This window comes from Galleria mellonella, unplaced genomic scaffold (assembly GCF_026898425.1).
Source record: "Galleria mellonella isolate WM207_F2 unplaced genomic scaffold, CSIRO_AGI_GalMel_v1 utg33, whole genome shotgun sequence".
In the NCBI taxonomy this organism is placed as follows: Eukaryota; Metazoa; Arthropoda; class Insecta; order Lepidoptera; family Pyralidae; genus Galleria; species Galleria mellonella.
Genome location: NW_026442079.1, coordinates 3135219 through 3153650, shown reverse-complemented (window position 1 = coordinate 3153650; position 18432 = coordinate 3135219). Strand labels below are relative to the sequence as shown.

At 29.2% G+C, this 18432-nt stretch overlaps 2 protein-coding genes across 3 annotated transcripts; one reads left to right on the top strand and one right to left on the bottom strand.

Annotated features, from left to right (window-relative positions):
* Positions 1–2060: 2060 nt before the first annotated feature.
* On the bottom strand, positions 2061–8334 carry LOC113517613 (peptidoglycan-recognition protein LE-like). Of its 2 annotated transcripts, XM_026902349.3 has the most exons (5): positions 7731–8334; positions 7022–7177; positions 5683–5886; positions 4103–4254; positions 2061–3833 (listed from the first exon to the last, which is right to left on the bottom strand). In XM_026902349.3, the coding sequence occupies exons 1-5, from the start codon at positions 8113–8115 to the stop codon at positions 3423–3425; spliced, it is 1308 nt and encodes a 435-aa protein (XP_026758150.1). In that variant the 5' UTR covers positions 8116–8334; the 3' UTR covers positions 2061–3422. The 2 variants fall into 2 exon arrangements, with proteins under 2 accessions (XP_026758150.1, XP_026758158.1); XM_026902357.3 differs by lacking the exon at positions 5683–5886.
* A 300-nt stretch (positions 8335–8634) lies between these two features.
* On the top strand, positions 8635–15742 carry LOC113519137 (RUS family member 1). Its single transcript, XM_026904196.3, has 9 exons — positions 8635–9006; positions 9785–9946; positions 10269–10407; positions 10836–10993; positions 12106–12247; positions 12535–12743; positions 12825–13081; positions 13417–13627; positions 14268–15742. Exons 1-9 carry the CDS (start codon positions 8922–8924, stop codon positions 14576–14578), a joined length of 1674 nt encoding a protein of 557 aa, XP_026759997.2. The 5' UTR covers positions 8635–8921; the 3' UTR covers positions 14579–15742.
* The last annotated feature ends 2690 nt before the right edge of the window (positions 15743–18432 follow it).

The following is an 18432-nucleotide window of genomic DNA, read 5'->3' as shown; positions in this document are numbered from 1 at the left end:
TCTTGATCATATTACATTTATTATAATTTCCTTAAGAAGTAAGTACATAATAAAAATGTCATTTTCATAAATCTGGTTTACAATTATTTACAATGGTTTACAACCCATTAAATAAAATTTGTCCAACAACTGGCTTTAAGAGCTAGAATTAACGAATAAAGTACCCAAAGGGTTAACAGAATTATAAAAGTATAAAAATTCCCCATCATAGGTCACGTAAGTGATACCCGGAAACTAAAAGTTGAGACGTGGTTGCATAACATGAAATTATTAGGTCACGTTACTAGTATCGTATTATTAAAAAAAGAACAAAAATCAGCCAGTTAACAACATAATAAATAATTCGAATTAATTGCTCAGTCAAATAAATAGTAGTCGAATTAGTAAAGTCGCGCATCACTAAGTTAAAAGAATCTTTCAAGGTCTTATTTTTCAACAAACTGCGACGCCCTTTAATAACAAACGTGAATCCCTCGGTTGAGAAACTATGTCCTAGGACATGCGTGTAAAGATTTTAGGTATACGAAAAAATATTACAAAAAATACATAATACATAATTCTATTTTCAAACCAAGCCATCCTGGAAAATAATCTTTTATGCGTCAATACCTATCTATTCTAATATTATAAAGAAGAAAGATTTGTTTCTTTGTTTGTAATGTAGCCATTAAAATCCAACTTAAATATTACTCAACCGAGTAAAAAAACAATTTTACCTGTATAAAGCTACCATATATATTATTTTCGAAAATTCTATCTAGTCATATAAAGCAAGAATAAGGCCGAAATTCGGAAGAGATCTCGAAGGAAAAACCGGTTAGGTGAGAGTTGAACTCATCCGCCTAGGGTTCCATACTAATGTGAAAGTGAGTTTGTTTGTTTGTTATCTTATAGCGCCTTAATGTCTTAAACAATCACTATGAGATTTGGTAGATGACATCCAGATTTTTTTTAAATATTTTTGTTTCTATTTGTCTGGTTGTACTGGCCAATCTTCTAAACTGTTAGACCGATTTAAATAAAATTTTGCACAGATGTACCTTATCCCCGGTCAATATTTTAGATATTTTTAATGACGGATAATTAAAGAGTTCCCGCGGGATAGTTAAAAAACTAAAGTAACTTATACAGCTTAGTACACAACCTACTTAAGTTATTCCAACCTAAAGCAAAGAGTGAGAACGACCATAAGAGAATAGCTTTTTTCTCATATTTTCTAAAACTACGCAGTATATAAATCAGTTTTAAAATGTGCATGTTTTGAAAACTCTCTCATATGACACCCCACTTAGCTCAGTAGGTCATTTTGAAAATCTGAATACCTCTTTTGTGTGTTTATTTCGGTGGTTATATAAAAAAAGGGGTCTACTTTTTTAAATAAACATTTTTTTACATTATTTCCATTGCAATATGTATGGGTCAACAAAAAGTATAACTATTCTGAATTTCAAATCGGTAATATTAATATATAATAGTAGCCGAGATACAGCGCTGTAGCAGATGGACGGACAGACGTACAAAGTCGTCCTTTATACTTTTTTTGTACGGAACCCTAAAAACAACATTTTTTATTTTGCAACCTCTATATAATTCGAAAGAGATTTTCATTGATGTGTGCGATCTATAGATATCGTAAAATACTAAAAAATTATTAAAACTAGTGACAGTAGGCCAATTTCTACCCTATCCATAAGCATGTTTATTTACATTCAATTTCATTAATCCAAATATTGGGCAATTCAAAAATGTCTAATTTGTTTATAATTAGGTAACTAATATTAGGGATAATTTTAAAGAAATACATTTCATAATCTATCGTAATTTAAATCATAACTATGTGCATTGCAGAGGTAGGTTTAAATAAAAATGTTTTAGTATTGACTCCATCAAATAAAGACAAGGTAACTAACCTAACCAGAAATATTACTCATAAATACTAAGAACTGATTAAGTATAATAAATGTTCGCATAATTCAACACAAATTAGAATATGTCAAAATGTAAAAGCTGAAATTTAGCAAATTGTGTAAAGGACAAGACACTGAAATGATAGGCAATAATTTTTAGATGACTAAATGTAATTTATTAATTTCATTTCATTGCTAGAGAGTCTAAATTATCCTACAAAAATAACATAAAAATATAATTATTTAACTATACAAAAAGTAAAGCACAAAGCAATATCACATTTGCATTGTTTATTTTTTCTTTTTTTTTGTTAATTGAGCAAATTGCTGTTATGTAATATATCCATATATCGATAGCTGTTAATAAGAATATTATATTTATTTATTATTTTAATGAAGAATGAATAGCAGTAAGCAAAAACATATACATAATTCAATATAAGAATTATTCTCACAGCAAAAATATATTACACAATTTATCACCACCTGTTTGCTTTCTTAATAGGTATTTTAATTAAGAGTTTTGTCGGTAACATCTCGTTTAAAATAATGTCGCCAAAGCTAGATATTAGTAAGGTAAAACCAGTTTGAGAAGAATCTTCATTCTTAAATTAGCTTTAACTTACTTATCGAGGCTAAACTTAATTTGTATAACTATATTGACCAAATAAAAAATACATAATGTTAGGAAAAAGCAAAATAAAACTAAATTAAAAATATTTTATCTATTAGGGAGCAGCACCTTAATCACAAGGAAAAAGTATAACATTATATATAAGTATTTATAAACTATTTGGTAAATGCCATTTAAACAAAATGTTTTTATATACAAACACTAATAGCACCGAGATCATACCCTGTTCATTAATTTGAAATTTAATAGAACACTTATACAAATACAATTTGTTCTCTCATTTCAAATTAATAACAATTTACAATTGTTGAACAACTTAATTTTCTTTAACAGAACCCATATTTTAATATATACGCTACGTATTGATAAATCACATCATTAAATATATCTTTTCATTATTTTTGCTACTATACACTACTTAACATTACCCTTATAATATCAAAACACTAATAACTTAATAATATTGAGCGCACCATTTGTGTGAGGAAGTCTACTTTATCACATTGGAAACATATTCCTTATCTTTCTTTCTTTAGTATATATATTTAATTATTAGTCTGTCGAAAAAGAAAATTGAAACATCCTTATTATGGGTTGTTTCTACAACTTATTAAATTTAACTTTAATTGTAGAAACAACCCAATAAGGGTTTAAAATAAGTATATTTCAAATTGAAAACATAAATATTAGCAAAAAAAATAACTATATATTTTAAAATTCGCTAAGCAATAATATTGTGAACAAACCTTAAAAATGTGAAGTTATAATAAAACCATAATATATATAATGTATTCATTAATACAACGAGGTCATCTTCATTCGTACTTAGTTTATTTGTGATAATGCCCAAATCACTTTTTAAAAAACTAGTTATATGAAAATCAATAACTTGGAATAAGCTCTGAGATATTTGAAGCATCTTTTACAAAATGAGGCCAAGTCTTAATAATATCGAACAATTTATCACCAGGACTCAATGTAGATGCCAACTGCCGGTGGGCGAACAATTTGTAGTCTTTTGACAGTTTACCTAAGTGTACCCCGAGTTTAATAAGTTTCTCACAAGCTTCAATTTGTTTTTTAGGTGGCGCTTCATTGTTGAACGTGCCTATAAAGGCAATAGCGATACTGTAACGGTTATATCCTAGCGTGTGTGCTCCGATATAATCCCACCCACGTCCATAATAAGCGGAACCATCGCCTGCGACCAAAAAATTATAACCGATATCATCCCAATTTCTGGATTCTATGTGGAACATTTGTATCAGCCGGACGCGAAGTACGCACTCGCTCTGTAATAATTGAAACATATTTTATATTTTTACTTCCAACCATATATTTATATATGAAATAAAAATCTACATAGGTGAGATGTGTTTAATCAGCAGACAACATAATCCTTATTATATCAATTCCCGATTGTATATATTTAAAATCAGGAGTTTCATTATGACAAACAAAAATTTAAGCCAAAGGATTAGCTACGCCCTGCATATTTTATATTATACATTTTAATTATATAAATTTATTTATATAATCAACACATAAATTTTTTACACACCTGCGAGTGACAACTTTCCGTAGCTGTGTGCGTTATTATAACCCATGGCACCGGTTGACGAATCTTATCAAGCTCATTTTCTACAGGCTGAGCGAGCCAGTCCGTCCTTGAAACTATCCTCAAGTGGTTTGGCGCTATCAACAAAGTGTCCGCTGAAAATCAAGTGTTCATTATAAATAAACATCATCGTGACATACATAGATAATATTTTACACTTAACTTTCTTAAATATGGATTATATATCAAACAATGTAACTAAAAATTTAAAATGATACCTCTGCAATAAAATTCACAGTCATTTCAGTGTTCATATAGGGGATTGTTAGTAGGGTGAATTAGTTTTTACAATTACGTAATTAATCACTAGTTATCTTATATCTCCATTTATGTCATATATTAAATTACCTGGCAAAAGATTAAATTTAATTTAATAAACTACAATATAACTTTTAATACATATTTAATTCACAAATTGGTTTACTGTTAATATATTATATTATATATTTTTTTATATATTATATAAAAAAATCTCCAAATATCTGTTTATTATAGTTTTTAATTTGGAAATTTTATTTTACAATATCTCCTCAAGATAAATTTCATTTTGTTAGGAACAAATATATGAAGAATTCTGAGAAATTAGAAATTCTCACACATTCTAATTCAGAGGAGTTTTTGAATGTACTAGCTTAGCAATAACTGTTGTAAAATTATAGTAACAATGCTGCCAATACTATTACAATTCATGAAATTAGTACTCAACCAAACATGAGAATAATGGCACAGCATACTAATTGATATTTATTAAATTTTCCTCTGGCAAATGTAATAAACATTTTTATTTTAAATATTACATTCTATGTTATAAGTTGTAAGTAATGCTGTTTACCAACTTTTTCTAGAGCATGTTAATACTTATATAATAATAAATCAAAAGGTTAGATGGTATACCTTAAATAAGATGAATGGAAGTGACCGATTACCAATGAATGTGATATTTGACACCCAAGTTAAAAAGATGGCATAAATACATGAGTTGAGAATCATACTTAATTCTTTATACCACATCTACAGGGATATTTTAACACAACCCTTTTCCTTAATTAATTGCATATATTAAAGTCTAATAATAAATCCTCCATACCTTTAATTGTACTTATTGTGCAAAAAAGAAATACAAACTACCAACTCACAGCTTAAGTATTTTCTCCCATCTTACCTACACTTATACCACTCACTCCATGGTTTGAGTAGGTGCTTATTTAACTCCATTTTAAGACTTATAAAATTAATTTTATAAATAATAAACAACTCGGGTTCTCTATTAAAAAAAAAAATTAATTAGTAATAATGACTTTTTTGCTGATACTATGTTAATTTTATAACTACCAATCTGAGAAAATGTATACCTTCTAATTATGAAATTGCCTACTACTGTTTTAAACTTAATTATTATTTTTTAATTAATAATTATTATTAATTAAAATTAATCTTCCTAGTTTTGGGAAAAAATCACTTTCCGAGCAGATGTAGTATAAGAAATATTACATATGCAGCCAATTGAAACTATAGGATCATACCTTTCCTTTTAGCATTTTTTGTCATGCGATTTTCGAATTCTTCAATTGTACTAATCGTGGAATGGAATTTTCTTTTCTTATCAAAGTCCAAGGTTTGAGGTGTTAGTAATGAATATAACATCAATATTATTGTTAAAGGTACCATGATTGTAAACATGATCAATTGAAAATTGTCATGACATACTCCCACCACCCTTGTATAGTCTGAAATAATAAAATCATAATGATTTACCATGTGATCTATGTTAGGAACGTTATGCATATTTTTGCCCATAAGGAAAAGTAAGTTTGTAAGTCATTTTACTAAGAAGCAACACATTCTCTTCGTATAATATGTTAGTTATGTAATTGTTACTAACAATTTGTATAATTAAGGTATTCTATATATTTCTTTGTGAATCACTCCATTTCTGAAATATATCTATCTTTTTCTAAGTCCCGGAAATGTTTGAGCCTATTTTTATATTATCTCGGAAACGGAAACTGAAAAATTTCACATGACCAAAGTTGATCTTCTCAGAGAAGCCTATCCAATGAGCGCATGACAATAGGATTATTGTAACATCAAAAAACTCATCAAAGTCCTTGGCCCATAATGGGCACTATGGGTCAAGGACTTTGATAAGGATAATAAGAAGGATAGGATATACTCTAACCCATTATACACTTTATCTAGATGATGTATACAATACCCAGAAATAATACAGAATACCTGCTGGTTCATAGGATATATGTAAAATTTATTTTAAAAAGCCCAAATATATTGTTTTTGCATTTTTTCTTCTATCTTTTATTATTTCATAGTGTTGATTATCAATAATCAACAGAAATCCTTTCTGGTCTATATATATATATATATATATATATATATATATATATATATATATACACATAGATACCTATTATATACCTAGATATTGTATAAAATACCAGGTTAATAAAAAATATAAAATACAAAAATCTTTAACTCTGTTAAAAATGGCCTAAAAAGCTTCAATATTATCAAAGAATTGGTGATTAAATATTATTACAGGCATAGATATTATAATGACGCTGCATTATAAAATTATATTATTGTTATTTACTTTCTTTAATTTTGTATGGATTATTGTTATTTACTTTCTTTAATTTTGTATGGATTATTGTTATTTACTAATATATTACTATTATTATTAGCTATAGTAATAGTTATGTGTACTGTAAACAACTCAAATTTCTCAACAGTTTTATACAGAGAATAATTAGATTAGGGTGGAAGTTAAAAAAGGTAAATTAAATACCTAATAAAAAAAAAACTACTTGTATGAAAATTCTTGTGTTTTAATAAAATTATACTTACATGGTGTGTCCGCTTCCATATCGGATACAGTTTCATTTGAACTATTTTTGTTACCTTGTACTAATAGAGCTAAAGCACATGTAACTGCTATTAGAATGACACATACTGCAGAGACTACAACCTTCACCCAGGAGTGAACATAAAACTTTTTGACAACTGAAACAAAACAAAGTTTACATTCTAAGTTATCATTATCATCATTCTTGCTGTTAATTATCCACGGCTGGACATAAACCTTCTTCATGGACTACCATACAAAATGATCTTCCAGCTAAAACCATTGCCTTTCTGCAGCATATTTGAGGTTATCACTCTATTTAATCCTATACTACATTCATCTGCATTTGCCATCAGTTAGTTCTTTGATCAAATAATAAAGCTGTTACAACTTGTTTATCCTTAATCTATGTTGGTCACTTTGGTCCTGCAGCAGATATTTTCCTTTGGAATTTTTACACATAATAAAACTCTGAACATAACCCTCTCCGTAGCATACTGAACAACTTGGAGCTACCTCATACAACTATCCATGAAGGATCATAATGTTCTGCAGGGATTCCACCATAAGTACTATTTTATTTTTTATTAATCTGTGTGTGATATATTCACCATTCAAAGTCTAATTCATTTGAAATAAGAAGCATAAACAATAATTTCATATAGAATCACTATAATATATAAAAGCTGCTTAAAAAAAATTACAACATACCGGATTCATCACATTTCGTTGTTGTTGAATATTTTTCTCGTTCAGGCAGATTCTCGTCTTCTGAGTGCATATATGACACATTTTCGACACCATTGTTGTTATGGATGATAGTTACAGGACCATGAAAATGTGTAGTGTCACCAAACTGAACATTTTCAGAGTTAGACACTGCGACACTACCAAAAACAGGTGCATAGGAACGCTGCCCTACTGCAGAAAACTTGGCTAGTTCAGTAGTCTTTGAACTCACTCGTTTGTCTAATGCACCATCATCAATATCATTATCATTGACTGTAGATATTTGAAGTTCATCAAGATCCTCTTCAAGTTTGACACTGGAATTATTGCTGTTATCTTCCTTAATCAAGTTCGGATTCACAGCCATTTCGCATGAATATCCTCACATATTGATTTACTACCAAGTACTAACCTACTGATTTTACATAGCGATTTACCGTATAAATATGACTCTTTGTTTTATTGGTAAATTTTAAAATAATAAATTTCAAAGAAAGAGAAAATAATGAGAAAACAAAAACACTCAGCCATAGACTTTTTGAATATACCTACTTCGTTTCGAAGTAAGTTTCGGTAAACATATTTACTAACCACTAAACTTTAAACTTTGGTCAAGATCATAGACAAAATGTCTCCATACACGATCATAAATATCTCTCTAATATATAATTAAATACAGTAATGGTTGCTCCGTCTTTTTATTATTAACTAGAACAATTTATTTACCTGTTATTTATACAAGAACAAGATTTTTTATTCTATTCCGAAATATTTGATGCTAACTACAATTAATCGAATTGAACATCTATAGATCAAGTAGCAAGTGTCACTACCAATACATTGTCAAGTGCCCAAAATCAAGTGACAGTGACAACCTCATATAAATAATACTTAATTGCTATTGCTTGCTTTTTGAATATTTTAGTATTATAAATTATACCAACTAAGTAAAACATTAAAAAAATTACCAGATAAATTCACATTTTATGAATTTGTGAGTGAAGCATTTTTTTCTGAAATGAAATATCGAATTTACTTTTCACTTATTTTGTCAGTAAACAGTTCTTATTTCCATAATATAGTTTTATAATTTAACCTACTTTGATCTCATCTTCTACATTGTTCTCATCAAAATTATTTTAAAATAAAAAAGTTGTTATTTTAACTCTTATTATGTATATCATACATGAAGGAGAAATATTACTGAAAGAAAAATACGGCTCTACCTCAAAGGAACGTTTCTATGTAAAGCCACCAGGTAAGCAGATGTCTGTCCGCAAGATTGCTTATTTTCTCGAAAAAGATTTAATTTAATATTTTTTTAGCCTTACAAACTAATTTAAAGTATAAATAATAGCCCTTTTTAACAATAAGCTATGCTAATAATAGCTAACACTCTAAACAATGTCTTTTCCTCCTACTGCCACGAAACCGGTGTCTTATTTGTCCATTCGATGGTTAGAGTATATACTTAGGGACGCTATAGACTAGAAACTTAGAAAAATTTTGCTTTGGTCATATGACATTTTTTCATGTGACAATGATATTAAATGGAATCCAACAGAAATGGACTATTTCTGAGTTATAGGGACACAAACATTTCGGTCTATGCAAGAAAAAATTCATATGACAAAAATTAATCCCCTCAAGGGACCCTGATGGGCTCATAAAAATGGCATTATTGCGACATTGAAAAATTCATCAAAATTTTTATCCCAATTTGTTAGTAAAACAATTTTTTTTTATTATAATTCTTTTCTATAGTGCCCCTAACCATACACCACAACTCTAACAACTGCCACTAAGGGTATCCACTGACCTGTTCAACTTTAACTAAATCTATTTCTGAGTATACAAACAAAGCAAATGTTGTATAGTTCCCGAAGTATCAGTAATATTCCTATTTTAAACTGTGTAATATATAGAGATTCTGTAATATTAAATTACCAATTGCTTAGTATACATGTAATTGTTAAGTAATTAAAAAATATAAAACTAATCAAATGTATTACTTATTATTATAACATACATTGCAGAGCAAGGAAATATTGTAATAGTGGATGATGAAAAATTGAGTGATGTGCTCGGCTGGTTCACAAGAGTTTTCCTGCCGCAGGGCTATCCTGGTAGTGTTAGCAAGGATTACATATCCTACCAAGTTTGGGACACTGCTCAGGCTTTCTGCAGTACTATTACAGGTAGACAAAAACAATCGTCATCAGCATCTTACTACTTATATTAATATATGATATGTGTAAATAAGATTTTATACAAACTCAGATGTAGTATTTATAAAGGCTTACCTCTGAATTTACTTACTCTGATACAAATACCAATATGGAGAGAACTAAGTACCAATGGCAATGATTGATATTTACACATGCATTTTTTATTATACTATCAAATGACTAAGTAATATATGTAATGTTTATCCCTGTATCTCTTTTTTAAACTTTCATGATTTATCTCATTTTGTATATATTTTTTTGCAACAAAATATTCCTTTTTCCTAATTTCCAGGTATCTTAGCTACTCAAGAAGTACTACGAGGTGTCGGAGTAGGAGATACCAGTGCCACACCTTTAGCAGCTACTGTCACCTGGGTAATAAAAGATGGATGTGGACACCTAGGAAGAATTTTGTTTGCATTTAGCCATGGGTTAGTAAATATTGCAGTTCTCACTAGTAAGAAAATATACTTGTGAAGTTTATAATAAAAAATTATATAAGTAGAAAATTGTTAATTATAATATAGTTACAATATGAAAATACAGTACTATTATATATCATATCATTTTGACGATAAAGAAGTACACTTATAGTCTCAAACATTAAACAGGAGTGGAAGTATCTATTATAAAATATCTCTTGGTTTGTATAATATAGACAGAGAAGCCCAATATAAAGTCTTGATTTGCTTTACATAAAAAATACAATATTATTAAACATTTAAATATGGCCCTAACTGCAATATTGAATCACTGTTGATTAAATTCAAACTTCAAGGTCTATAAATCATCATCACTAGATCACAATTCCTTTGATTTATATATGTTTATTATTTTTTATATATATTTTATTTTACAGAACATATTTAGATGCTTATAGTAAAAAATGGAGATTATATGCAGATACATTAAATGATGCAGCAATGTGTATTGAAATTGCTTTGCCATTATTCAAGAACTATACAACATTCGCTTTGTGTGTAAGCACTGTAATGAAGGCCATAGTTGGTGTTGCTGGTGAGCAAAATTAAATATTATTATTGATATTATAAATGCAAGTGTGTTTGTCTATTTGTAATATTTTATTAGCTTGTTGTTACATATTAATGGAATTATCACATAATATGGACAAAATGTATTATCAAATATTTTTGTCGATTCTGAGATGCCATTTCTTTTAACGTATTTATTAACCTAATTATTTAATAAATTACTGTTTTATAGATTATTATAAACTCAATTTATAATAATTTTGGATTATTTCTATTGGAAATTTGCTTCATATTGGTCCTAAAAATAAATATTTTGTTTTGAATTAAAATTTGAAGTTTACCGATAGTTTTAGGGAATTGGCGCCTCAGTGATGATTTTATTATCTCATTGCTTTCATTTTAAAACCATTGATATATTAATAAAACTACATAATATAATATATTGTCACTATTAATAAAAATAATAAACTTTGTGTATATTAATTTCAAATTTTTTACCTAACTACTTTTGGGCTGTTATAAATAAAGTTACAATTTTTATTTACAGTAAAAAATACAGTCACTGCCAATTCATCATCTCCCGTTCCCAGGAAATTTCAGAAAATCCCTTCTTTGTGCTCATCCTAGTTGTAAAATTTTATGTTTTTGATGCACCATCTAATTATAAATTTTCCATTAATTTGGATATCTATTTATTAATAATACTCCAATCCCTACACGATTCAAATATGTCTGTATGTGTAATACTTAATTCTATGTATCATATGGGGCTATAACAATAGTTTGCCATTGACACGTCAATCCATCATGACCATAATACATTTTTTTTCCTTTCTTTTCTATTGGTCGACATTGTAACTTATTTTCTTCCTATTCATATTTTTAACACTGCTTTTTTGTGTAATTTTATTCCTTTTGTTTGGTGTCTTTTTTTCTAGATTTTATTATTAATTTATTTATTTATTTATTTACACTTTATTGCACCAAGTAAAAAGAGAAATAACAAATACAGTAAATATTAATGAGAAGTGATACAAAAGGCGGCCTTATCGCTAAGCAATCTCTTCCAGACAACCTTTAATAACTGCAAATTATACAGCATTTTTTATTAATATTACCTGATGTACCTCCACATAGGCGGAGCGACAAGAGCAGCCATGACGCAACATCATGCCATAAGAGGTAACATGGCTGATGTATCTGCGAAAGATTCTGCACAGGAGACAGCAGTCAATTTAATTGCCTCTATTACAGCTCTTTTCATCATTAGTTTATTTGGGTAATTACAATTTATTATTGTTATTTATTATATTTCTTACCTAATTGCTAACTGACTTATCATTTTATCACCTATCATCATTCTCTGATGCCACGACAGTGTATACCAATAGCACAAGGGGGACTATAATTCCATCATCACCCGTTAAAAAAAATAACTTTCTCTTTCTTTAAAATAGAAAGAAATAATAATAATTTAGCTTTGTATGTTTTCGCATTATAAAACCACATACTTATTGTAAGTTTATATGTAATGTTAATATTTTATTCACTTTACTACTTTTACAGGAATTCCATCATAATTTTTATCCTAATGATGATACTTCACATAATTTTTAATTACTTCGCTGTGAGAGCTGTATGTTTGAGGACTTTAAACGAGCCTAGATTCTTACAAGTAATAGATATTTATTTAAAACAAGAAATCATTGCAAATCCTTGTGAGATTAATCGTAATGAACCAATAATATTTTATCAGTTGGGACCAAATTTATTAGGTAAATATTAGATTTTAAGAAAAAAAATTAATTCAATATTATTTTAATTTTATTTACATTTTGAGTATTATAAATTTGCAGACTTAAGACTGTGTGGATTTCAAATTAAACTAGGATATTCCATAAAAAAAATAATTAATCAACAACCAAGCGCTGCATACTTGCGAAAAATCACTGAAGTTTATAATGATAAAAAATACTTATTACTTCCAAATATTAGTAAACGAAAGATGTATGTATTATTAAAAGACGAGGCAGTGATTGATGACATACTATGTTCCTATTTCCATGCCGTATTACTGTCTATTATAGTATGCGCTATAAACGACTATCCATTGGTAAGTTTTTGAATAAATTATTGTAAATCAATGAATATTTTATACAACTGCAGGCATAGTTAGAGATAGATGATGCAAACACTTCTATTCATATAGAAATTCATTTGTAATTTTTTACTCCTTTAAACTTTTATTAATATAAAATTGATATAGAAAGTCCGAATCGATATTTAGCGAGTTTTATTTTCAAATAAGATCTTTTAAGCCAATATGCAAAATGTCTACTATTGCAACTTTTGTTTAAAATCATGTAAAATTCTTTTGTTTATTGATTGATGATTAATTTTTAACCAAGTCATTCCTGTCATATTAATAAAATTTTATTTTCCTTTCAGTCTATATATCGCAATTCAGTAGATCCACGTCCATTCGCACAAGTATGTCACACATTGCAATCGGCGGAGTGGAGTCGTGAACCAGCGGAAAATTCAAATTCTTCGTCTTTTAGTAGATTCCAATACGAGCCCTCGCAAGATCTTATGATATATGTAGACAAAATAGTACAAAAAGAATGGTTCAGAATAAGAAGAGGATTAGCACATACCGGTAAAACAAAATATTGCTTTTTTTAAATTACATTAACAACAATAACAAGAAATAATAATTTCATTCTGTTATTTAAAGAAGTACTTTAATGTAAAAGGTAAAGCTATGTATCTATTTTTATATTTATAACTAGGTTTTTGCCCACCACTTGGTACGCATGGATTTCAGAAGTAGGAAAGTTAATAAAATTGGCCGCTTCTAGAGTGCGGATCAAGATAAAGCATACCATTAGATTTTAAGTGAAATCATAAGTTAAAACACAACTATGAAAACCGCACCCAATTTGATTTAGTAATTTTTGCTGATGCTACCGAAACAAATACATACAGACAAACAAAATTTCTAACAAATATTATTTTGGTTTTTATTGGTTTTATTAAGACCCCTTATTTATATATTATATTAGTCTTAAATATATCCTATGTAGAAACGTCTGATTACAATTTTATTATATTAGTCAAATAACTAAATTATAAAAAATTTTGCATCCCAAATTTTTAACACATTTTCTTTTTCTTAAAGTTTTCCAAAAAACCTTCTTAAGCTACATTTGCAATCTTAATAACCCCCTAATTTTAATGTCCATCCTTAACAATTTGAGCTCATTGGAATTTTCCTTTTATAAAAAATATGTTTTTAGGCTGGGATCTAAGCAAACATCTTCTTATGGTTGACGAATGGAGAGTATGCTGTCAAAGTATAGCCAATACAATACCAATAGAAAAAAGTCTTGACACAATCAGACATCCAAGTGGTAAAATGATATCTTTTGGGGAGATACTAGAAGAATTTGAAATGGATGAGAGCTCTGATAAAGCTTTTACCATAGAACCTGAATATTCGACGATGAAACTCCCAGGAAGATCAAAATTGATAAAATTGGAAACAGCAGAATGTCAAATGTCAAATGAACCAGAAGTCGCACCAAGTGACCAAATAAAACAAGACTGAAGAAAGTTTTTTAAGTTGTCAATAATAGATATAAGTCTATGCTAATTTTGAACATAAAAGTATATTATTTATTGTCTTAGATTTTACAAAATAATAATATTTTTCAATGTCACGATATTAAAAAGAGGTATATCCCAATACGCCTGAGAATATAGAGTCAAAATTTAAATAGTACAATGAATTTCATTTATGAATATAGTACCTATCAATTGGTAAATATTGAAATAATTTTTGAGAATGTAGTTTCTTCATGGTCATTCTCAATTGACCAGTTCAGGACCTTTATTTTTACCAAACTGCAAAGGAAAAGAAAGCATTGTTTTACGAGTATTTGTATGTACGTTACAGTATATAGCGCCGCGTGTAGGCTAACCGGCTTTATGATTTTTTATAAATAAGAACTCATCGTAAGTGTAATATCAGCGACGTAACGATAGCGTACAAAAAAATATTAGTCCTAAAAAAATCTAATTTATGTGATTTGTCAATTCTATTAGTTTAATTCCTCGCCAAACGTCGAATAGTATCATATTCATATTACCCAGTAGGTAGGTAAATCGCAAGCGATTGTAATGTGACAGCGATTCTCAAATCTTATTTGACTTCAAAATTCACAAAACCAGTTTTCTATAGTTAACTAACAACTGAATATCGAACTCTAATTATAAAAAACGCCCAAATTCCAATTATAAAATGTCTTATCTATCTAGGCCTTAAAAATATACAGACAGATTATACCTGAATGCTCCATGCTTCCTATATTTTTTATAGACATGACTTTGTACCTCGAGCCAAATTATTTCAATGTTACACAATAAACTTGACCAATCCAATGTCCAAAGCACGCGAGATTTGCGTGAACGACCCCGTATATAACATTAGGGCAAATAGATAATTAGATTTTAATAGCAATATAAGTATTATAGTAAATATTATACGAAAAATAAGAGTAATGTCATGTGGTTTAAATGAATTGAAAAATTTACATTCCAAGTAGCGAAATTAAACTCTTAATTTACAACTAATTTAAGATATTACGTGTAATTAGGATTACAAAATTTGTACATTACGTAGAAATTATAGAAAGAGCCAATTACGATTACTTTAGTACAGATGTGTATCTATTAGATACGTAGTAAAGTAATAAAATAATAATTAGTTTATTGTACTGTTTTATTACTAGACCCCGTATGTAATTTTAGTAATAACAGTTAAGCGTTTAGCTAAAAAGTACATTATTACCAACATAAGAGCCAGTTTGAACCAAACGTATGAGCTGAAAGCCCAGTTTATGTATAGACAGTATCTTAATTTTTTTTATTACCAAACCTTTACCTCTAAATAATTAAAATCACTCCATATCACTATTCTACCTACGTTCAAGTCTCAAAATAATAGACGCTATGAATGCTTGATACCTAATAGTACATTATACTAAGTGTATGGTACCTATAGAGGAATGTATCCGAGGTAGCGACCAGCTACAATCGTTTCTCTCTAAAAGCCATCATGATTAATTTTTTGATGGATTCTTTAAAGCCGCACTTATACTAGATAGTGCGGGCAGGGTTACCATTGCATTGTCATTCTTAAAAACACAATTTTAATAACATATAGGTATGTATATAAATGCCGTGTATTCCCGACATAGAATGGGTCATCACCTCCTTTCTCGTGTGTGGCGTAAGAGGCAACTAAGGAAATTTAATGGTCGAGGGACTGGTAACAGCGTCCCTCTTACCATAAAACATCAAAAGACAAACTACAGTTACCAACCCGCCTGCCAAGGGCGGCCTGTCTGTTGACAAATCCCCCACAAAACTCATAAGGAATGGCCCCGTTTATTATGACATTCTATGGGGAGGCCGATGTTCAGCAGTGGACAAATAATGGCTTATATGATGATTATATTTATAATGGATATTGTGTATGTACGTATATGCATGTACGTAATTTAGTACTTAAAATAAATAAATAAATTGATCAAATGACTTCGGTTGCAGTAGGTATTATCGTATTTCCACCTTATTTCAATGTCATAGTAAAACATTCCTTTGTTAAAAAAAAAGACTGCAATCATCACCGCATTTGTGTGACGCATATATTATGTTGTTACAATGATAGATTCACACACGCATTTAAGCGTTCCGTATATTCGCCTGGCTCCGGCGTGTAAAATTGTCGCTAATTTGGACGCAAAATGAAGGGTACACGATCATGTGATACGCTGTGATATCGTATCTGAGATATTTCGACCTATAGTTGGCTTGTCACCAACTGCGTGATTGATAAATTTAGATATGATTTGTAAAAAAAAAATGTTTTTTTACAGATAGTTAACTACTAAGACGGACGCTCTTATAATTTACTCGAATGTGTACTATAACAGGCGCCAGGTCTTTACGAATAGGCAGAAATTCATCTTGTATAATGTACTTAAGCCCATTAGTTTATTATTTTTTATGTGGAAAAGTGGGAAACAAGCATGCAACTCACCTAATATGAAACCTGTAGCAATCGCCACAGACGATAGACACAACTTTTTTTGTTGATAGATTTTACTTTCCTGAGAAAGAGATCTTCAGAGTCTATTTTCTATTGAGGTCGATTCTAAAACACTATTTAAACCTATCTCTAAATAAAATTTCAACTTTATATCACAGCGAGACTTTCATTGAATCAAAAATAATTGTAATTTTAATTTATTACGGCTCATAAACATAAATATCGCGAAATTATTAAATTTAAACATAAGGTTTAGAGAAATGGCACCATAGAATCGGCCCCAATGTTAGATACTAACAACTCAAGAGGAGCCCATGTGTCGCCTTCATTTTAATAAAGTAGGTATATATATTCTCTAATTATTATTATTGTTTTATCAAATGTAATTCGGATATCATGAAAAAACTGTAATACTGTGATAAAATTTAAATCCTTTTGCATTGATAGCCATCACCTGTTAAGTTGATGAATCTACGGGACGGCGGGAACCATACTTGCTACTGTATTACCATACCACACCACAGGTATGGCCAACCGGTCCAGTCGATCGTGGCAAGACAAAAAACATAATATTTTGCTAATCTAGCGGAAAATGTTCAAATGCAATGCAATAATATAAATAAGTAGTTACTAAGAATAATTTTCAGTTTTATTTTATTTTTTTCCTTTTAATACAATAAAAAATATTACAATACTACAATAATTGTGTACTGAACTATGTTGTTTCATTTGAAAGTTCATGTAATTGGTACATCGTACAAAGTTTCGCCAGTTAACAGTAAATCTTGAGTCTAGTCAAGTCGGCCACTCCTGCCATACTATATCAGTCGCCAACTGATAATAATCCACTGCTGAACATATCAACTGCATTTATTGCAAGTAGATATTTAATAATATTTAGGCAAATTTCGTAACACGGTCACAATGGCAACCTTAAATGTACCAGTAATAACCCCCTGTACCAGTAAATAATATTTTTAGTTATTCTCGTTATTGTAATTCCAAAAAATATATGCAGATAGAGTCAGAAAAAAACTATTTCTATATATAGATATTTTATTACAAATAAATAAATAACTTCCGGTATAGTAATCACTATTGTGATGAATATGTGCTCGGGTTACTGCCTACATTCTACCGAGCAGATTTGCCATCACAACGGGACAGGAGCTACGATGCTTATCACCACTGGAAAATTATTACAGGTGTACTGACTAAACAGACCAAATTTTACCCTTTACTGCATCCATGTTTTTTTTTTTCTTATTAGGATAAAAAATATTTTAACTTTGAGCACATTTACAAAATTTCATTAAAATCGGTTGAGCTGTTTTGGAAATAATGTGAAG

What these genes read in the sequence shown, in the direction of transcription:
- LOC113517613 (XM_026902349.3), bottom strand. Translation starts at nt 8,115, where the DNA reads ATGGCTGTGAATCCGAACTTGATTAAGGAAGATAACAGCAATAATTCC. An exon ending in AAAAAATGCTAAAAGGAAAG is followed by an intron (nt 4,255 to 5,682) that starts GTATGATCCTAT and finishes CTTGATTTTCAG; the next exon opens with CGGACACTTTGTTGATAGCG. An exon ending in CGGAAAGTTGTCACTCGCAG is followed by an intron (nt 3,834 to 4,102) that starts GTGTGTAAAAAA and finishes CAATTATTACAG; the next exon opens with AGCGAGTGCGTACTTCGCGT.
- LOC113519137 (XM_026904196.3), top strand. Translation starts at nt 8,922, where the DNA reads ATGTATATCATACATGAAGGAGAAATATTACTGAAAGAAAAATACGGC. An exon ending in TTTCTGCAGTACTATTACAG is followed by an intron (nt 9,947 to 10,268) that starts GTAGACAAAAAC and finishes CCTAATTTCCAG; the next exon opens with GTATCTTAGCTACTCAAGAA. An exon ending in GGCCATAGTTGGTGTTGCTG is followed by an intron (nt 10,994 to 12,105) that starts GTGAGCAAAATT and finishes ACCTCCACATAG; the next exon opens with GCGGAGCGACAAGAGCAGCC.